This window comes from Phoca vitulina, unplaced genomic scaffold (assembly GCF_004348235.1).
Source record: "Phoca vitulina isolate PV1807 unplaced genomic scaffold, GSC_HSeal_1.0 scaffold128, whole genome shotgun sequence".
Classification (NCBI taxonomy): domain Eukaryota; kingdom Metazoa; phylum Chordata; class Mammalia; order Carnivora; family Phocidae; genus Phoca; species Phoca vitulina.
Window position 1 is genome coordinate 427,819 of NW_022589831.1, and position 21,919 is coordinate 449,737.

At 37.2% G+C, this 21,919-nt stretch overlaps 1 protein-coding gene across 3 annotated transcripts; it reads left to right on the forward strand.

Moving 5' to 3' along the window:
* The first annotated feature begins 4,083 nt into the window (after positions 1-4,083).
* On the forward strand, positions 4,084-19,183 carry SPATA22 (spermatogenesis associated 22). 3 transcript variants are annotated; one of them, XM_032399095.1, is made up of 9 exons: positions 4,084-4,174; positions 5,518-5,631; positions 7,398-7,526; positions 9,423-9,483; positions 9,612-9,707; positions 12,425-12,767; positions 15,164-15,293; positions 15,745-15,842; positions 18,862-19,183. In XM_032399095.1, the coding sequence occupies exons 2-9, from the start codon at positions 5,589-5,591 to the stop codon at positions 19,051-19,053; spliced, it is 1,092 nt and encodes a 363-aa protein (XP_032254986.1). In that variant the 5' UTR covers positions 4,084-4,174; positions 5,518-5,588; the 3' UTR covers positions 19,054-19,183. The 3 variants fall into 3 exon arrangements, with proteins under 3 accessions (XP_032254986.1, XP_032254987.1, XP_032254988.1); XM_032399096.1 differs by lacking the exon at positions 4,084-4,174 and having other exon boundaries at positions 5,589-5,631; positions 7,398-7,478; XM_032399097.1 differs by lacking the exons at positions 4,084-4,174; positions 7,398-7,526 and having other exon boundaries at positions 5,589-5,631.
* Positions 19,184-21,919: the final 2,736 nt, after the last annotated feature.

A 21,919-nucleotide genomic window follows, 5' to 3' on the forward strand; every position in this document is an offset into this window, starting at 1 on the left:
GGGGCCTTATTAGGGGAAACTATCCAGAATACTAAGATGATTACATCCCTTTGGAAAAATGACTCTGAACAAAATCAGATTTGATTTCATGCTCAATCATCCAGAAAATCAAATATGTTCAAATACTGGAAATACTATGTACTAGTAATGTCAGATTGTTTGATAGGGGTACAAGAGTAATTCATTACAACCACAGAGTAGTTTCATTTATAATTAAATTTCCCACATGTTATCTCAGTTTATTCATATATTCACTTTCTAAGATAGAGTAGGTTAGGTATTGACATTCCCATTGTAGTGCTAAAGGGAAAATCCCTCAGCTACCAGGAGAAAATTGGGCCTGGGACCCAAGTTTTCTGATTCTGAGCCCAGTGTTTTTTACAGAACAGGGTGCTTCCTGTTATTTTTGGACTTTCCCAAAGTTCTAATTTTGCTCTTTTGGAATTCACATAAACAGTTACTACAGTGTGCTCAGGAAACAAACAAGCATACAAACAAAACATATGTTAGAGAATATAAAATGTGAATGTTTCATAATATTTAATAAATTAATCCCTATGTTCTTCCTTTAAGAGATTATAATGCAGAGATAGAGAAAGCAAAATAATAAAATCCAAATTTACACATTAAAATTACCGTTCTAACCTAAGAAAAAGCCTCTGTAGCCTTTGATTTTCTATCCACATCAATGTACAGGGAACACTTCAGTGTAGAGATGCTGAAAACAAGCCTAAATGTAAATAAATGATAGTTGTATTGTTTGCTTTGGTTTTAAGAGTTGTAACTATGGTGAATTATTAACACTTGATTATGTTTTGTTTCTTTTCTGCTGATTGTGGTTAGTTCTGTTCTTTGCCCTAGTCTCTCTGGAAATGCTGCCTTGGTTATTTACTCGTAGCTGGCACAAATTACTTGCATTTCGAGGCTTGTTTTATGGAATTTTAACAGATCAGCACTTCGAAGCACATTTAACATTCATAAATAAAGTTTCCCTTACATGTCAAAATGAATAACTTTTTTGAGAGTTAATGAATTACAGCAATTCTGTCCTATACTTACCTTGTTTATTGTGTACAGAGTTTGTCTTCTGCGGAAAGCTTTATTAGAAAAAAGGAAAGCATTTCCTTAGAACTAGAGCAACAGAGGCTTTTCATACTCTTATACCAAGTTAACTTCCGAAAGATTTTTAACTCCCTGTTTCCCAAAGCATACCAAATTTTTGAGCCCTACAAAATCTACAAATTTTTATTAGTCTAATTCTTTCTTGAGAACTCAAAGAACTGATGGTATACAAAGTGGAACTGTTTCTAGTTATCACCATCTCACTATTAGGTTGAATATTTAATGTTCTGAAGTATTTAAAAGAATAAGCCTAATAATTTCCAGCACTACAAATGTTTTGTAGGGGTGGTGGTGCCTGATTTATTAGTAAAATAATGTAGTATAAAACATATTCTCCTAAAGGGAGAATAAATTTTTCATTGTCTTGGTCATCCAATAAATTCATGCAAAAAATTTTGTGGGAGACATATTTAAGATGTTGTTTACAAAATAGTATGACTGGGAGATAAGGAGGGTCTTCTTTCCAATATTACATATAAGGAAGGTATCTCATTCATAATGCGATTGTCCAGCAGTCATGTAATCAAACTACTCTATTTAAATTTTTTCCTTCCTTTGTGGCTCTCTTGCTGTGACCCATCCTGACCAACTTTCCAGATGAAAATATATCAATGTAGCCAGAACAAGATTGGGATAAAATAGGTAAGCTTATACACTGCTAGTAAAGATTCCACATTGATCATGTCTGCAGTCCTGACAGATGTACCACAGCATGTTGCTCATAGTGGATTTAAAGTATTTGGGTTTTTTTTGTTGTTATTTTTTTTTTTTTTTTTTAAGATTTTATTTATTTTGACAGTGAGAGAGGGAACACAAGCAGGTGGAGTGGGAGAGGGAGAAGCAGGCTTCCTGCTGAGCAGAGAGCCCAATGCGGGGCTTGATCCCAGGACCCTGGGATCATGACCTGAGCCAAAAGCAGACGCTTAACGACTGAGCCACCCAGGCGCCCCTAAAGTATTTGTTTTTTATTTTTTTTATTATTTTTATTTTTTTTTAAAGATTTTATTTATTTGACAGAGAGAGACACAGCGAGAGAGGGAACACAAGCAGGGGCAGTGGGAGAGGGAGAAGCAGGCTCCCCGCAGAGCGGGGAGCCCGACGTGGGGCTCGATCCCAGGACCCCGGGATCATGACCCAAGCCGAAGGCAGTCGCTTAACCGACTGAGCCACCCAGGCGCCCTAAAGTATTTGTTTTTAATGAGAAATCATTTTTGGGGTGTGTGTGTGTGTGTGTGTGCGTGCGTGTGTGTATCAGGTCAAAATCTGTTTCCCCAAAGCTTTTAGTTATATTTAAAAATCCCTTTTTGGAACCATGACAACTAACAAGTCTTTTCAGACATTTTATTGTGTGAAATCTTCTCTTTTCCAGATTAAATGAAGACACAATTCCTTCAAACTTATTCCTTAGTTTGGCATTCATACTTACTTTCCTCCTTTTTTTTTTTAAGAGAGGGGAGGGGCAGAGGGAGAAGGAGGGAGAGATTCTTAAGGCAGGCTCCACACCTAGTGGGGCACCTGATGTGGTGCTCGATCTCACAACCCTGAGATCACGACCTGAGCCAAAATCAAGAGTCCATCGCTTAACCGACTGAACCACCCAGGTGCCCCTCATTCTCCTTCTTTTGACTTAATCTTATAAAATTTGACCCTCCAACAATGCAAGGTTTAGGAGTGCTGACCTCCAAGCAGTTGAAAATCCCTGTATAACTTTTGATTCCCCAACAACTTAAATTGCTAATAGACTACTGTTGACTAGAAGCCTTACCAAGAGTCGATTAACACATATTTTGCATATGTATTATATACTGTATCCTTACAATAAAGTAAGCTTGAGAAAAAAAAATGTTATTAAGAAAATCGTGACAGAAAATACATGTACAGTACTGTACTCTAAAAAATCCATATATCACTGGGCCTGCACAGTTCAAACCTGTGTTGTTCAAGGGTCAACTGTATTAATATGTCTCATGGTTTCATAGTCCTAGGCCTGTACTAATAACCTTCCCTCCATCTCTAGACCCTCTGCGTTTCTGTTCACCTATCCCAGTCTTCAAATAGTCAGAAGTTATAGTAACAAAAAAACATGTCTTGGACTCCACAGACAGAGCTAGGATTACTATTTCTGGCCTATAGTAAATATTCGGTAAATAGCAGCTACTCTTATTAAATAAAGGCTAACATTCATTCAGCATGTGTGGCAGGACTGTTCACTTTCTCTTTTAATACTTTGAGGGTAGTTGATCAGATAGTTGTTGCTGTTTTACTGAGAAGGGAAATGTAGGTTTAGAGGAGGTAAATAACCTGCCCAAGACCGGGGGGCCAGGAAGTGACCGTCCGTCGCGGGAGGACCAGAGCCCTGGTCACTGCACCACTGCGTTTCCTGTTCCGGGCCTCAAGCGCTTGTTGTCTCCGCTGAGCTCACACAGCACAGGCCCAACCTTACCGACTGCTCTCAGATTTGCAGGGCCCGCTTCTGAACCGGCCTCAGCTCTCCCACTGAGGGCCCCGCCGGGAGACTTTAATTCCCAGGCCTGACCAAGCAAGGTGAAGCTAGCCCTATGACCTGGTTTTGAGGCCTGTGGCCTTTGAATTATTCTCTTCTAGGTGAACTCCCAGTGTCTCACAAACTGATGTCTAGAACCTAAAAAATATGTGTGCGAGGCAGGGAGGAGGGCAGGGAAGTGTTGGGCGACCAGTCCTGGGTCCGCCTCAGCAGTGAACAGAAACAGGTTTGTCCCTAGAGCCGTTCCTGCGCTGCGTACTTCACAGTTGTGAACGGGAGGGCAGGTGCGTTAACGTTCTCGTTCCTGAGACAGGCGGCATGTGTCTTTCTCCTCGTCCACGGAGCGGACGACGCCATTGCGCCACTGACCCAAAGGTGGGTGGCCCCTGCGCCTGCGCAGTTGGAGGCGCGGGAGGCGGTGCGCCTGCGCAAAGCTCGACTTCTCGCGCTTTTTCGGAGGCCGGGAAGTAGGCGGTAGCTGACTGGAGTGTGTCGGTGACGGATGACCGGGCGACCGGCGAGGGTTATTGGAGGCGTGGGAACCTGAAGGTTGAAGTTGCGTGTCATGTTGGCTGGAGGGCCAAGGAGGGAAAGACGTGTTGTCCCTAGTTACCAAACTGCCCCAGTCCCTGCATCAGTAGAGGTCGTTGGAAGAGAACTTATCCCTGACTGGACCGTCCGGGAGGAGCCATAATAGGCCCTCCTGGCCTCCATTTGAGGCAGTGGTCTTTGGGGGGAGATGCGTGTGTGTGTGTATATGTGTGTGTGTGTGTGTGTGAGAGGCAGTGGTCTTTGGGGGGAATGCGTGTGTGTGTGTGTGTGTGTGTGTGTGTCGTACTTTTGTTGATTTTGTTTGCGTGGTACTCAGAAACGTAATAGCCCTTGGAAGCCCCTCTGTAGGTTCAGGGTGTGCGTTGCATTGGTACTTCTATGATGAGAAGACGTTGCGTAACCTCTGTTTGCTTCCTAGGATGACATCAAGAATATTTTCTAAAGGGCCTGCCACATCCGGCTTCAAGCCCAAGATGTGGAACCAAGGCAGAAATAGTCCCTGCCCTTAGGTTTCCCAAGTTTTATTTCTTTAAATGATATTTGGACATTAATGTTTACCTCAGTATGATTTATATTGTTGCTTAGTTGTGTTCATGTCTGTTTTCCTCATTGGATAGTGAATTTAGGAGCAGAAATTACCTTATTAAGTTTGTGTTTTGCCTTTTCATGTAATAGTTAAGTGTTTTTTGAATTAAATTGGGATTGAAATATATTAGGAGGCTAAACATGGAAAAAATTACAATATATTTTGTTGTAGAAGAAAAAACAAAGAAAAAAACTTCTTTCACTTGTTGGGAGTTATATAGACACTAAATAGAAACTTATCATTACAATTATTATAGATATTGAGGCCTTAAGGTCCTTGGTATTATATAATACAGGGATCTCAAATTAACGGCCAAAGCAAGTGATCTGCACAGTGTTTTAAAGTGAGATAGAGCATGTTCTCACGTGGTTCGTTCAGTTGTTTGTGTTTCCTCCGTGGCCTTGTAAGCATACCAGTTTGCCAGTGTTTGTAGTCCATTTCCCTCTATATAAATCTGGTTCAGAACTGTTGTTATTGTGGGTCCTTGGTCCTGGAATACATATGTAGAGTGTGTGAAAATCCATGTATGTTTAGGAAGCAAGGTTATAGCTGCCTTAGTCCTAACCAATTTCGAACAGAGTTGGAAAAATAGATTATATTATAAATTCTTATTCGGGAAGCAAAAGATTCTGTAAAGTGATTCCCTTATCAGGTTTGAAACCGTAGTGTTAAATCATAATTTCAGTAATTACTAGGCTGAGAATTTGATTTTTTTTGTTGATACAATTTGAGTTGCAAATTTCTTTCTTTGAAGATTTAGTCAGACAACTTCATTTGTAAATTTGGAATGCTAAAGAAAAGTTACAGACTTCGATATTGAAGGAAATGAAGAGAAACCTAAGTGAAAATTCAACTCGAAGTACAGCAGGTATTGAAGAATTTTATTGTTTGATTTTATTTATTAAATTTTTATTTTAAATTTTGTATATTTTTATATACCATGTAAACCATGTGTAGTTTATAGATGGAACGTTTTGGAAGGAGCTTTTTAAAAAGATTGAACATATAGTCTAGCCTCTTTACTTTTTAGGTCCAAGGAAATAAAATAACTTAGTCAAAACATTTAGTGGCAGAGGTGGGAGTAAAATGAAACATTCCTGGATTTACCCTAGTATTCTTTCTACGAACTCTGTGTGCTTGAGTTGTTTTTCACTTTTAAGCTGAAAACATAGAAATTGATTTATTTCTATTTGTATTTGTGACTTACTTACTTAAAATATTTCCAGAAGCACTTCTGTCTCCCTAACAATTTCCCCTACCATTTCTGCTTTCCCAATTTATTAGTTAGTAGAAGGACAGAGGGTAAGAATGAAGAGAACCAGGGGAATGGTGATAATACACAGTGTAGACAGTAATAACTATTTATGGTGGCTGTGTTGTATTCTAGCCATTTAATTATATGTATTAATTTATTTAATCCTTACACCAGCCCTCTGGGATAGGCATTATTATTATCATTCCTGTTTTCCAGATGAGAAACTAAGGCACAGAGAGGTTAAATAAGTAATTTATGAAGTGGTGGAGCCAGCATTTGAACCTAGGAATCTGGCTCTAGTGTCCATGCTCTTAATCCCTGTATTATCCTGCTTCTCTGGGTATGTCATAATAGCACAATGAGTTAAGGAGATTGCCCAAATTTATACTTCAAAGTTGTGATTCAAAACCAGGCAATCTGATTTCAGAGCTCACATAATTTTCCCAACCTTTTATCAGACAGTTATCACAGAGTCTGTGTTTTTCCCATAGTACAAGTGTTGATGGACCAGCTAGAGTATGATCTAGTGGCCAGATATCTGAACTGAGATTTAGGAAGCTTGGGTCCTATCTAGGCACTGTGCAAGGTTTTTGGAGCCCCCCCTTTTTTTGTCTGAGATCCCTTCTAGTTTTAGTGTTTATAAATTCTGACTTTTATCTTGACTTGAGATCCCAGGCCTCCCATCTGGAGGGCTTGGAGGTAATATTTATTTATCCCTCATGTGGATTGAATATTATCACTTTAAGCATTCTGAAGATGATCCACAGAAAATATGCATTACAGACACCTGGAGTGCATGTTAAAATTGCAGAGTTTTGGATTCCAAACTAAATCTGTTGAAATAAAATTTATGAGAGTGGGGTCTAGGAACTGGCATGTTAAGCACAATTCCATGTAAATCTTAGTCAAACTAAAGTTGGAGAACCATGGCCCTAAAGATTGTGCTGTCATAATCCAAAGAGTCGTTAGGATTTTGGAAAGCATGGGTCAGAGTTTGGTTCTCCCTCACCTCCATTGTACTTGAAGGGCCCCCTCCAGTTGACATGGTAATAAGCAAGCACAGAAAGGAAATAAGGAAAACAAAAAGTGGATTTGGAAATGGTTGGGGGGTGAGGAAGGAGATGGGAATTACTTCCATGCAAGAGGAATTAAATCAGCGTTAATGTAGAACAAGAAAGGCGTTTTTATAGAGACAAATGCGGTTATTTGGGACCTTAAAAAGAACGTAAAAATCAATCCAAAGATGTAGAAATATATCTGTGATAAGTATAAAATTAACATATAGAAGTAGACAAATTAAAGTTGTTATTATACACAGTTAATTCTATAACTGGATCTATTTGCTATTGTGTACTAATTTATTGATACATTCAATTTAGGCTGTTTGCCTGTACCATTGTTCAATCAGAAAAAGAGGAATAGACAGCCATTAACATCCAATCCACTTACAAATGATCCAAGTATCAGTACTGCTTCTGACAGTTATGATTTCCCTCCTCTACCACCAGGTAAGAAAATAAGGTGAAAATTTTTGGAAAATAGGAATTAGGATTATAGAAAATTATCATTTTTATTTTATTATAATGGAAATAGAAAGTTTATTTTTTTTCTTCTTTCCCCTATCCAAATATAGGGATTACTTGGCTCTTTCTGAACATTCCAGTACAGTAGTTTGAGTTTCCTTGTCTACAAGGGTGGCTTAGCATTTAAATAGAGTATCTTAGATCTGGAGCCTTTGTTCTAATGAAGTTGTAACCCACATTGTAAAGATTTGTTTTTTCTTTTTCAAGATATATGGCTATTGTGACTTAGGCATGTGGTGATAAAGAATGGGGAAGCTCAAGTTGCCTCAGGAATTGGGATATGTGTACACATGAACACATGAAAAATGGGAGAAAATTTAGACCTTAGGAAGGGCAGAAGCCTAAAATTTCTACTGCTTGGCTTTTTTCTCTTCTGATAGCATTTTGCCTTTTTTCATTTGTTGCTTTATTTCTCTCATCCAGTTGGCTTCCTTATAGCTTTAACTAGCCCATGAACTAAATTGTCCTTGCTGGAAGTTAACATAGCCTTTTAGTTCTAGTTCTCAGAGTCCACTGTTGACTGCCTTCTGTATCTGTTGATTAAATTCTAAAGATAGCCTTTGGTTCAGCACATCTTTTTAAGTAAGGTCACTAAAATTCTGGTTTAGCTTTATGATTAGGCCTCTCATCTCTGCAACAATTAGCTGTGGTGGTGGGTGCTGAGCCGTCTTAATATTTGCTGACTTTTTATTTCTCTTCAGAAGAAGGCATGGACAGGCAGGCATTCTGAAATATACTTGGTATATGCTGGTTATATACATTTATATATTTTTGAGGATACTTTAAAAATCTTTAATAGGATTTTTTGCAACTAGAATTTTAAAATTTCTCTCTCTCTCTCTGTGTATGTATTTGTTAATTTCATCCAGCATGCAACCATAGGCCTTACTCTGCTTGTAAATCTATAATTATTTTCTTTTCTTCCACATTTGAGGAATTCAAACTAGGAATTTTATATTATTTTCATTTTTATCTATAAAAGATAAAAATTCACATGGATGTACATAAATGGGCATTTATCTGGTCATCCTCTGCCATCTTAAAAAATTCTCTGACATTTAAAATATTTTTATAAATAGCATGAATGTTGGCTTTGAAAAATAACAACAGTTGGAGCTGCTCCATAGGGAAATGTTCATCCTCCTGAAGTACTGAACTGTCCAAGCTCTGAGCAATATTACTATCTGTCAGAGATATAATAAGATTCTTACATTGGGTAAGAGATAGGGCTAGATCAGTGTTTTTCAAATTTTTGTCTTGATCCATTAGTCTGGTTGAGAACCAATCTTTAAAGAAGGAAATAGAAGTGAATAGAATAGAGTAGAAAATGTCAGGGTGCATCACACATGGTAGGGATACAAATTGGTGTTGCAGTTTTGTTATGTTCGCTCTCCTTTGTCTTTCTCTTTCTCTCATGCACACCATGCATGTGTGTGTTGTGTGTGTGTGTGTGTGTGTGTGTGTGTGTATGTTCTGGGCTATGATGTACTTTTTGCTGTGGGTTGGGATCAAAATATTTAAGAAACATTGATTACACTGAATTCATGCTACAGAGTACAAGGTACCACACTAGAATTGATCATGGAAAAGATACAGATTAACTATTACCTTTGTTTAAAATACAATGGGAAAGAAAGACATCTATAAAAATTAATAAGACAAATTCCACAACAAAGTACTGTTGAAGAACATATCCATATCTTCCAAGTCCTTTTCTTCTGCAGGCTTTTAGTTTTCTACCAATTAAATAAGTATGAAATAATTATTTTTTTTTAAATGCTACCTATCTTACTTTTGTCTATGCTATCTCTATCTTTTGAGATTGGGCCTGGGAAGCTGTGGATCCAGAGTTGCCTCCTTTAATGAAAACAATGAACACAGGGTAGGTGGAAAAATATACCGGTGACTGTAGTGTCTGTTGCTGACTGATGTTATTCTTCATTGTGTATTTTACATTTCTCACTTTGGAAACAAACTATTAATATTTAATAAGACATGTTTCCTTGAAAGGCAAATACCACATTCAATTTCTCATCCTCTGAGAAGTCAAGATTCTGTGTGTAAGTCTATTCAATCAAATACTGAAAGAAACAAGAGTCATTGGAGGTGAGTTTACTTAAGATTTTTCTTTCTTCTATTCCTTCTTCTCTTTCCCCTCTTTTTCTCTCCTCCATTCCCTGCTCCTTCATCTCTTCTTCCTTTCTCAGGCAAAATTACATTTAGGAAATTTTTATACTTAATAGTATAAAAACATAGCAGTATTATCTTTGTTTTATAAAAGAAGTTTAAAAATGCTATATAAAACTTTAAAAATAGGCAAATTTGTCAGTGAATATGTTTCCAAAGAATTCCTCATTTTATAATGAAATTTCTGCCAATATTTATCATCATGCTATGGATCATTAATAATCTAATTGACAGTAGGTGAAGAGTCAGGAATAACTGTATTTTAGTGTTTGATATATTTAGAAATTGACAACCAGATAGAATGGTCAATCTCACCCTAGTAAGACAGTCAGCTCCATGGTAAACAGAACAGAGTAAGAAAGAAAGATGATGACCAAAATGCATATGCATAAACAGTGATAGGTGCTCAGGAAATGATGACCATCAAGGAAGATGGTGAGGATGCTTCTGGATCATTGCCGTAAGAATCTAAGTTTAATCCCTAAATATGATGAAAAAATAAATAGATAGGGAAAGGACATGGATTATTTGTTAGGTTGGATTTTAGTATTCTTGAGTAACTAGTAACTACTGAAGGAAGTAATTTTGGGAACAAAGTATTAGAAAAACAACATCAAACACATATCATGTATCAGTCTTATTTAGTGCTTTGATATGTTATTTTAATTATCCTTACAACAATCCTGTAAAGTTAATATTACCTTCACTTTTATTAGAGATACCATTTTTTTAAAAGGGAGAAACTTTTAATAAAGTAGTTAATAAATACATCAAAATAATATATATATTTTAAAATTAGTTTTGATCATGCTAGTTTCCTCAGAACCAGTTAGTTACTTTCTTTAGGATCAGGGCTTATTACCTAGGCCATTCAGTGGTTTGAGATGGTCCTTGGAGGCACAATTTCAGCTGCAGGTGCTGTAAGAAAATCCATTCTGACTAGCATTAGAGAATTAGGTAACATTGTAATCTGGACAGGCAGTCAGTATTAGATATTCCAATTTGAAATCATAGATAATTTATCAGATAGTTGGAATATAACAACAGAAAATCCAGGGGCAAAAACCATTTGAAAATCCAAGTAGGCAGCTGGATCTCCTGAAGCTCTTTTAACTGGTTCTCTGCTTAGCTTTAGAATCTCTGCTTTACCTTCACATCCATGTAGCCTCAGTAAGAGCTTGTTCTTGGGATCTCACTGGACACCTAGATCCAAGGAGAAGAATCCAAAACAGACACTACTCTTCCCTTCTCAGAAGCCACTACAACTTAAGCGCCTTTCATGGTTGATGCTGAGGACCTGGCTGAGCTGGATTGGCTGCTGAAGCAGCATCTTTGTGTGGGCTCACCCAGGAAGGTCAAAGGACTATGGTTCTTCCAGGGCTTGTCCCCAGGCCAGGAGCACTTCCTAGACAAAGATGTGGGAGGAAGTTGCAAATGCGTTGTTTATCAATAAGGAGTTGTGAAGTGGAAAGAAACTTTTCTAAACTGAATAATAAATGTGATTTCTATAGCCATGAGAGAGGAAAGGCAAAATTTGGTTTCTGTTCTCTCTATTGAAAATAAAATTGCTGTCATATGAAGAGGTGATCAATGTAGGACAAATTTTATGGAGGTGTATCAGGCAGGTAGTTAATAAAAATACTAGTAATATTTTTTCCTGAATATTGTGATGTTTATGATATTTATCGACTTTTAAAAGTTTGAAGTTATTCATGATTTCTTTTCTCATTATTTTCATACCTAATTTTGTACCTAATTTACTTAAGACGGCTGCCCACATTATACAAGCTTCAGGCCCCATAAAGTCTGGACTTGTGCCTGGTCACTAGGGAACCTGGACTTTTCTTTGAATTATTTTCTCTAACAAGGGATGAGTTGTATTATTTGCCCCCTTGTAATACTGGTGATATTTTCAGGAAATTTATCCAGAAATAAGAATTTGTGACCTGGACTAGTTTCTCCCTGTGGAACTCTTAACTGGTCTGCTTAGAAATTATACTTTTGATTTTGGCCTCATTAACATCATGTTCTCATCAACTAATATAATTCACTTAGATTAATGTAGCTACTAAAATGTTGCAACAGATTCATAAATTGGGCTTTTAAGCTATGTAGTAAAAGTACAAAATTTCTAATCAAATAGTTATCTACACTGCCTATATTTATTCTCCTTGTGATTTAAACTCACCTATAAGCCATAGTTTAACTTGTTAAAATTTTACTTTGTAGAAAATTTAAAAATAAATGTATAAAGAAGCAGGCAAATGTCCTCAGAATCTTACCACTCAGAGACAACCACTATCGTATGAAAGCTTAATAGTTTAAAAATATACTTTATAGCACTGGACTCTGAGTTGGGAGACTAGGATTCTCTGGGTTCCAGATTGACAGTAACTTGTTGTATAACTTCAGGCAAGTTATACAACTTGTTGTATAACTTCCTCCTTCAATTTCGTCACCTAAAAAGAGAGGTATAATGTATTGTAGGGTTGTTGTGATAATGTATTTGGAATTTCCAACTAGTCAGTAGTTACAAAGTACTTTATAAACCATAATTTTTCACTATTAATTTTTTAAAAGAAAAAGTATATAGAAACAAACTAATACTAATTAAAAAACAAACAAACCTATTACAGCTACAGGGATGACAACAAAAATACCAGCTGGAAAACTTGGGATAGAAATGATGTTAGGCCTCAGTGCAAAAGAACAAACCTGGTGGCAAATGATGGAATAAATTCTTGTCCGAGGAGTTGGGAAGCTCAACAAGGGAAACAATTAAGAATATCAGAACCTCCTAACTCATCTCACCAAAGAGAAGCTGAAGTACTCAGACAAACACATTCGTCAAAAATACCTGGCTCCACAATGAGAGGTCTAGACAAAAACAGTGTGTTACAGGCATTTAAGCCTAATTTTCAACAAAATCAATTTAAGAAGAAAATGTTGGATGATATTTCAGAAAAAAGCACTCTCAAGGTAAACTTTTAAATATGGGTCATTTACATTTAAAAATGAGATAAATAAATATTTAGATTACAGAGATGAGAGCATTTAAAATCAATCTTATGGCATGCATTACATGGTTAACACAGATATCTAGTCCCATTGGCATATATGAATGTTTCCAAAATATTTTCTTAAGGGTTGTGAATGGCTGCTCCTTTTTGTAGTTGCCTTAGAGTGTCCTACTGGGTTCTGAATTTCACCGTTGACTGATTATTGAGATGATGAGAGTTTATCCATTACTTACAGAAATTCTCCCAGTTCTTCATGTGTCAGTCTAAGTTTTTTATAATAGCGGTCAGCAAACTCTTTTTGTAAAGGGCCAGATAGTAAATATTTTTTTACCTTATGGGTCATATTGTCTCTCTTAGGTATACCACTCAACTCTACTATTGTAGCTTGAAAGCAGCCATAGACAGTTCATAAGTGAATAGGTTTGGCTGTGTTCCAGTAAAAGTTTACAAAAACAAACAACAGGTTAGATTTGGACTGCAGGCCAGAGTTTATTTTACCTTTCCAGCTTCATATTCCACAGTCTACAAATTGTAGCCAAAAATGGCTATATACTAGCCATTTCAGACCCTTCACAATTCTCTGAACATGATATGCCATCTAATAGGACTCTGCTTTGGTTTATATTTTTCCCTATACCTGTACATCAGCCTTACTTCCTCCTTTCACCACTCCTTGCTCTAATTGTTCTTTGTAAATATCTTTTATATATTTTGTGTGCTGGTTGTTCACTACCTTCCTTTCCTTGTCCCCTGGCCCAATAGATTATTTACTCTCCACTCTTCTCTATGCTCTGGAAGTCTGAGTTGTCCTACATATTGCAGCATCCTGAGGTCCCTAGGCTAGCTCTTGTTAGGGGTCAGCCAGTGGGAGTCACTGGCAGGAAATCAGAGGGTGGAGAGAGAGGTTGGGTTTTCCCATTTTGTCCCTGTTTAAATGTTGTGTTGTAGGCAGTAGCTGTCCCTAAATGATACAGCTCTTCCATGAGTCCAGCTTTCACAGGTGTGGTAATTTTATTTCTTTCCCTTGCCCTTTCAGCCTAGGAATGACAGAAATCTCTTGCTGTTGTTAGTCTTTGAGGGCTTAAGTACCCTGTTTGTTCTGCCCATACACCTGTAAGAAGTCTTTTCAACAAGCCATTGGGGTAAATTTTTTTTTTTTTGCTAAAAATCTAACTAATGCAGCATATATCATAGTGGCTTGCTTGCTTTTTTTCTTTTCTTTCTTTCTTTTCTTTCTTTCTTCTTATGTCCCACTTTACCAGTATTTATTATTTTTTTTAAAGAGCAGGGGGAGAAGCAGAGGGAGAGGGAGAAGCAGGCTCCCCACCAAGCCAGGAACCCGATGTGGTGCTCGATCCCAGGACCCTGGGATCATGACCTGAGCTGAAGGCAGATGCTTAACCATCTGAGCCACCCAGGGGCCCCTCATAGTGGCTTTCAACCTTATGTTTCCTTGTACAAAAGAATGATATACTGTAGTTACCTTAGTAACTTTATGGCAGTAGCTCTCAATGGGAGGCATTCATATTTTGGTTAGGAAGGGGAGGAGGAGGGAAGGTAATTGTAGTTAGAAAAAAAAGTCCCATCAAGTATTCTTTGATGTGCTCCTACCCTCACAAAGGAAAGTGCCCTCTTTCCCCCTGGGAAATTAGTACCTTGACATACTGTATTCTAAGTTGATCTTTAAAAATGACAGACACATTCTCATCTTAGGGCCTTTATACTTTGCTATTCCCTCAATCCTCACTTAACAACCTATTTAAAATAGTAATTCCTGTTTCTCTTTATCCTTTCACCCTGTTTTTTTTTTATTCATAGAATATATCAATTCCTGACATTCTATTATGTATTTATTTGTTTGTTTTCTGAATACTCCATTAGAGGGCAAGATCTGTGAGATATCTTGTCTGTTTTGTTCAGTGTTGTTTTCTCATTATCTATATTTGGCACATAGTAAATGCCAGTAAGTACTTTTAGAATGAATGAGTGAATGTGTCTGGCTCCACTCTTAGAGTGTGAACACATTAGGGAAAGGAACTGTGTTTTACTCACCTGTGTTTATCAGAGGATTAGCACACGATGCTTTAAAAATATTAAATGAATACACAAATGAGTGAGTGAATGTCCAGACAAATAATTCTCTTTTTGGTTTATTGTCTCCAAGTACATCCTAGTTTCTCCTCCTATAAAGTGCTAATGATGTCTTTTAAATTTAGGGGAATAACTGTACTAAAATTTTCAATATTTTTTTACATATTTTATACATAAGGACCTAGAATCTTTTCATGGAAAGTGAAAGAGTATGATGAAAAAAATGAAAGGTTTTTCTAATGCTATGTTTTTATTTTTCAAAAGGAAGGCTCATTGTATCAGTTAAAGCTTAAGGAAAAAGATAATTCTTTAAGAATTATATCTGCAGTTATTGAAAGCATGAAGTACTGGCGTGAACATGCACAGAAAACTGTACTTCTTTTTGAAATATTGGGTAGGTATAGTACTTCAGAAAACCTCAGTAATACTATTTGGACAATAGTTTTGAATGTCTATAGGAATACCTAGGGGATCTGAAAAATAAAATTTGCAAAAGGAGATTATGGTTTATGAGGATTTTCTTCACTTCCTGGATTTGTTATTGATTTGTGTGACTTAAGATATATTTGGTTATTTTTGGTAGTATTCTTCTGATTCATAATGTTAAAATGTGGAAGACTTTTACAGGGGCTCTGACTTAACCCTGAGTTGGATAGGGCCAGAAGTTTTGTTTTTCTTAGTATAAAACAGCTTCAGAGATACTATTCCCTCTTAAGGTGTTGTCTTTATTATTGTATAAATAAAACTGGAAGAGCTTGGTGTAGGAATAAATATTACTTCTCACTGTTAAATTTTATTTGCATTTTACCAGCACTGATTTTCTCCCCTATTTTAATGTTGCTTAGCTGTTCTCGATTCAGCTGTTACACCTGGTCCATATTATTCAAAGACTTTCCTTATGAGAGATGGGAAAAATACTCTGCCTTGTGTATTTTATGAAATAGTGAGTATTTGTTTAAATATTCTTTGCAAAGCCTGTGCCAACAAAACATGCAAATGCGGGCTACATTTCCATTGTAGTAGAAATTCTGTTAACAATTTGGTAATACTTTCAAAATTCTGTTTGGTTTTAGTTCTGACTTATAAAAGTTTATTTGTTCAGGGGCGCCTGGGTGGCTCAGTTGGTTAAGCGGCCACCTTCGGCTCAGGTCATGATCCCGGGGTCCTGGGATCGAGCCCCACATCTGGCTCTCTACTCAGCAGGGAGCCTGCTTCTCCCTCTCCCTCTGCCTGCCTCTCTGCCTACTTGTGTTCTCTCTCTCTATCTCTCTGTCAAATAAATAAATAAAATCTTAAAAAAAAAAGTTTATTTGTTCAGCTAATATAGATAACCTACTATGTGCCAGGTGCTGTGCTAGATGCAAAGGATACAAAGTGGAATGTAAGTGCTAAACAGGTCTTTCTCTCAAAGAGTTTATTATAATCTCAGATAGAAAGAGTTACATAAGTGTTACACTGTGGTATGATAAATGGTAGGGTAGAGGTATGTACAGTGTGCTATAAAAGTAGATAGGAAGGATGGGGCAGATCAGAGAAAGATTTTTTAAGAATGTAGTAACTTATCTTACGTATTTAAAGAGGAATAAATGAAGCCAAAGTGTGTTGGGAGAGGGGAGAGGTGGGAGGAATGCATTCTTAGGTGAGAGGGCAGCATATGCAAGGATATGAAGCTGAGAGCATAGATTGTAGAGGAAACTGCAAGTAGTTAATAATCACCAGAGTGTGGAAGGATAGTGGTTCTGAAGTTGGAGGAAGGCAGGGAGTGGGCTGGGATATAGGAAAGACTCTTAGTGACAAAGGGGGCTGCAGGTGACAAAGGAGGCTGGAGATTTTGTAAAACTTATATGCTTTTTAGAAGAGTTCGGTATTAATTCTGAAATTGTCCTTAATTCTGAAATCAGGCTTGGATTCCAGTTTTACTCCACCATTTACTAGCTATATGACCTTGAGTAAGCTGCTTAAATTTCCTGAGTTTTTTTAACCTGTAAAATGGGGAGACTAATTCGTACTTTGAAAAGTTGTTATGGAGGTTAGATAATAAAATATATGAATGTACATCTTCTGACACATAGTAGATGATCAAGAAATAGTAATTATATTATTAATTTCTATAATATCTTTAATGCTTATTTTTTCTAGTCTGTTAAGTTTATAAAAATCTTTTATTGAAGTATAACGTATACCTAAAAGTTTACAAATCATAATTGTACAGTTCTATGAAGTACCTATGAAATATCACAAAGTGAACATTACGAAGGCTAAGAAATAAAACACTGCTGTCACCCTATGCATCCTGTGTCTCCTCCCATTCACTACCTCCTGTCTCCTACCTAAAAACAACTACTATCCTGACTTTTAATATCACAAATTAATTGTTTAGTTTTGAACCTTATATAAATAGTATTATATGGTATGTCTTTTATGTCTTTCCCTCAACACAATGTTTGTAAGATTCATCATGTTGTTTCATGTACTGTAGTCCATTTATTTATATTTCCATGTACAATATTCTATCGTAACACAATTTAGCTTTCTATTCTGCTGGTGGCATCCAAGTTTCCAGATTTTTTGCTGTTATGAATAATGTTCTATGAATATTCTTGTATATGTCTCTTGTGCATATGCACACATTTCTGTTGAGCATATACCTAGAAGTAAAATCACTGCATCATAGTGCATGTGTATGTTCCAGTATAGTAGTTATTTACCAAAGAATTTTCCAAAGGTTTGTATTTATTTACACTCTCACAATCAGTGTAGACGAGTTAGTTTTTCTGCATTCCTATCAACACTTAGTACTGTCAGTCTTTTTTATTTTGGCTATGTGGGTGTTTAGTGCTATCTTACTTTTCTACAGTTCCCTGGTGACTAATGAGGTCGGACACCTTATGTGTTTACTGGCCACTTAGATACCTTCTTCTGTAAAGTCTGTTCAGGCCTCTTGTTCTTTTTTTCTATTATTGTTTTATCCTTACTGATTTATTGGAGGGTTTTTTTCATGTGACTATTTTGGGTACAAGTTATTCGTCCATTATTTGTATTACAAATTTTTTCTCATACTCCATAGTTTGCTTTTTTAGTCTTGATGGCTTTTGAGGAATAGAAATTCTTCTTTTTAATATAGGCTTTTTAGCAATTATCAACACTACCTTTTGTAGCTAGTGCTTTTTATGACCATTTGGTGAAAGCAATTCCAGAATACGTACCTTTAGTTAATGATTGAGAGGATTTGATGCTGGCTGGTGTTTTTCCATTTTACTAGTCCCATGAAAGGCATAGCCCTTTTGGGTCCCAACCCTAAGCCAGGGGTGAGGATGGGAATGGTGACCAGAATCTCTTTTCCTTGGGAGCCTCTGATTCCATTTTTTTATCTCCCAGTCCTAGGAGCCTGTCAAAAGCTCTGCTCAGTTTCTTAGACTCTCAACTGCCTTGACTGTTCTTGACAGATAATCTCAAGGGGGGAAACATCCCTAAATGTCAAGCCCCACTTTGGACTCCTGTCCTCTCCCAGATGGGAGTCTCTCTACTCCCTCACTGCATTGGTATCTCTCTAATGTCTACAAGGAGATTTAAAAATATTTCATCCAGCTATTCTAGTTGTTCTTGGCTAGAGAGTTGGTCTGAACTACCTGTCTGCTGTCTACTGGAAGTGGAACTCTAGCAGTCTAATAAAGTGAATAATTCATGTGCCATTACACTGGGAGTTATTCAGTCTTTTAAGAAGCAACAGCTCACCAGCTTGAAAGAAGCCCTACCCAAGTGAAGGTCTTTCCTCTGTGATAGGGCACCCATATATGCCTAGCTATCATGGTCTTACCAGCGGTGGGGCCCTAAATCAAGTCAGGGAATTACAGCTTTTTGGGGTGATTCATATTTAATTGGTCATATGATTAGTTTTAAAAAACTGAAATTCAGATGAAGTAAAAAAATAACTTCTTTGATATTTATTTTTTTAAAAACAGGATCGTGAACTTCCGAGACTGATTAGAGGCCGAGTTCATAGGTGTGTTGGAAACTATGACCAGAAAAAGAATATTTTCAAATGTGTTTCTGTTAGACCAGCATCTGTTTCTGAACAAAAAACTTTCCAAGCATTTGTTAAAATTGTAGATGCTGAGATGAGGTATTATACTGATACAACGAATGAAATTTAAATAGTGATAAGGGAAGTTTAAATAGTATAATTTAAAGCATTTTCCTATTATTGTTTAAATGATCATCTCCATGGTTATAGCTACTGTTATTTTGTATTTCATTTGTTGAATTAAAATATTTCAATCCTTTTAAATGTGGAAAGAGTTTTTTTTTATGAAAATGGTACATTTGCTAAAATTAAATAACCATTTCTAGATACAAATGCTCAAAATAATAGGAATAGATGCTTATTTAACATGATGTAATAATATCTTTGAGTCAGCCCAAAAGCCAACATCAAGCTTAATGGGGAAATATAGAGACATTCTCACTAAAATCAGGAATAAGACAAGGGTGCCCACTATCAGTACGGTTACTAAGCATTATACTGGAGCTACTAGTCTATGCAGTTCATTTAATCATTTCACATATTTAGTGAGCATATGTAATATATATATTTATGTACATATTTATATATAATTTGCATTTAATTCTCTATTTCCTTATATCTGTCCTTCTAAAATGCATCTGCACTCTGGTCTTTCCTCTCTACATCCTCTCCCTGCCCTCATTTTAAGATCTCAGTTGCTTACCACTCTATGAAACAAACAAGTGGAGAATGATTGTCTCCACCTTCAAAAACAATCAATCAAGATGGAAGAATCCCTTGGAAGGTAGATGAAAGGAGGATGCAGAGGATGATAGCAAGTTTTTTTCTGGCTTTGCAGTTACTGCCTTATACCAAAGATTCAGTTGTGATGGCAGTTGGGAGATGACATCCAGAAAGATTGGTGTACACTTCTATAGAATATGGTATATACTTTGAACCAAGAACCCATATATGGTGCTATTTCTCCCATAGCCATGATTTAGGAATTTGGGAATCAAGAGGTGGTAGCAGGACTGACTCTTGTCATTATTAGACCAAATAATGTACTCATAAAATTTTTGCTTCCCTGACAATTTTAGGCTGCTTGTTTAGAGATCTTACTTTCTGTTGTAGTCTGGGTTGCTCAAAATGTAGACAAAATCTTATTATTTGCTAGTAGTTTATTTGGGACTGTTACCTCACAGGAAGAGACAGAGGGATGTAAATAGCCAAGAAAGTACCAATAACTGGGGTGGCTTATTAAGTTGGCTGCTACTGGTGTGAATAAGGCTTGATGAAATGCATCATAGAACCGTCCACCTGAGTGAAAATGGGGAGCATATATTCCTTAGCTCCCTACCACTTGTTTTTTTTTAAGGGTTGGAGCATGGGTCCCGAACTCCCATTTTCAGTGTGTATGTATCAGTATTGAACTGGCTACCCGTGATATTCTACTCCATGGAAGCAGAAAAACCCTATGACAGGATGCAATAAACAGGTGGTGCAGGCCTGAGGTAATACAGTTAGATTGTATCTCTGTGAAGCTGATCGAAGTCTGCAGAACTGGTTACTGCAGCTGTAGCTGGAATAAAAGAAGATGTCTGAGAGAATCTGAAGTGGGGCACAAGAAGTTTCTGGTACAGCTCCTAAGGAATGTTTCTACCAGGATTGCTTTAATGGTTCTATTCTACAGGAAGCTGAGACTGCCACTTGACCATTTTAGTTTTTTTTGTGTGTTACTGAACCAACAGGCAAAGAAATGAGTTACCATACTATCTGGGGTAATTCAATCCAAATTAACAATAGAAAATTGGATTTCTCTACACAATGTGGAAAGACCATGCCTGATATCCAGGAGGTTCTTTGGAGTACTCCTTAGTAAAAGTTAATGGTAAACTATAGTAACCCAATAAAGACATTAACACTGAGGATTCAGACTCCAAGGAATGAAAGTTGAATGTAAAGAAACATGTATTTCAGAATGTAAAGCTGAAGTGATACACATAGAGGAAATAAGGAAGAAGAAGTTATAAATATTACCTATGGCCTTATGATGAATACAGAGTAAGAAACAGCTGGAAATGAGGTAATCTGACACATGAGGAGAGTGGTGGCAGGGTGCTATAAGGCTTCCTACAGAGGTAAGAAGCTAAACATACCTCAATGGACTGAAAATCTGGGCTTCTTTTCTATCTCTGCTTGAGGAAAAATTGAAAATAATCTGGGAGAATTCTCTTTTATTCCAGTACTTTCTATGCATCTGCATATGCTTGGGTCATAGAGATCTGATCTTTGCTAGCTGCAGGTTTATCTCTCCCCTTGAGTATGTTAATGAGAAACTGGATCATAGTGAGAGATTATGGCACCCTGGCAATCTTTCCAAAATATGTGTCTTTCATGGCACTTTGTTCAAAAACCACTGATGACTTCTTCTTGCCCACAAGATAAATCCTCTTACACTGTAAGATATTTTAGGATATTCATGGCCTGGTCCCTGTTCCTTTCTATGGCTTCTCCAACCATTCTCCTTCACCTACCAAAATGTGGGCTCTAGCCCCATGGGACTACTGTCCATTCCCTAAACAGGCAGTGATTAAGTATCCATATATGAACTTCTCTCCTTCCTCACTTTCCCCCAATATAGTCAGGTGTGATCAGTGATGTAATAGTCACTGCTCCAGGACTCAGAGCATTTGTCCTAAGGGTCCTGGGTAATTTCTGTGTCTTTAATGAGTTCCTTTAGGACCTAGGCTCCTCTGGGATCCAGGGCCGCTCAGGCCCAGGGATGTGTAGAATGGGAGATGTGAGAAGGGATGTTGCAGACACAGGTGACAACTACAGAGGCTGTCGCTTCACATGTCTTGGTAAATAAGGGGAAATGGGACCTTAGGTTAGGTGCTGGAGTCACCCTCAGACACACTGGGTAAGTTGGGCAGAGAGTGAAGGAGCTGGTCCCTTAGGTCCTTCCAACCCAAGGACCTTGCTTTCCCAGGTTGTGTGACGTTCTGCAGGATAGT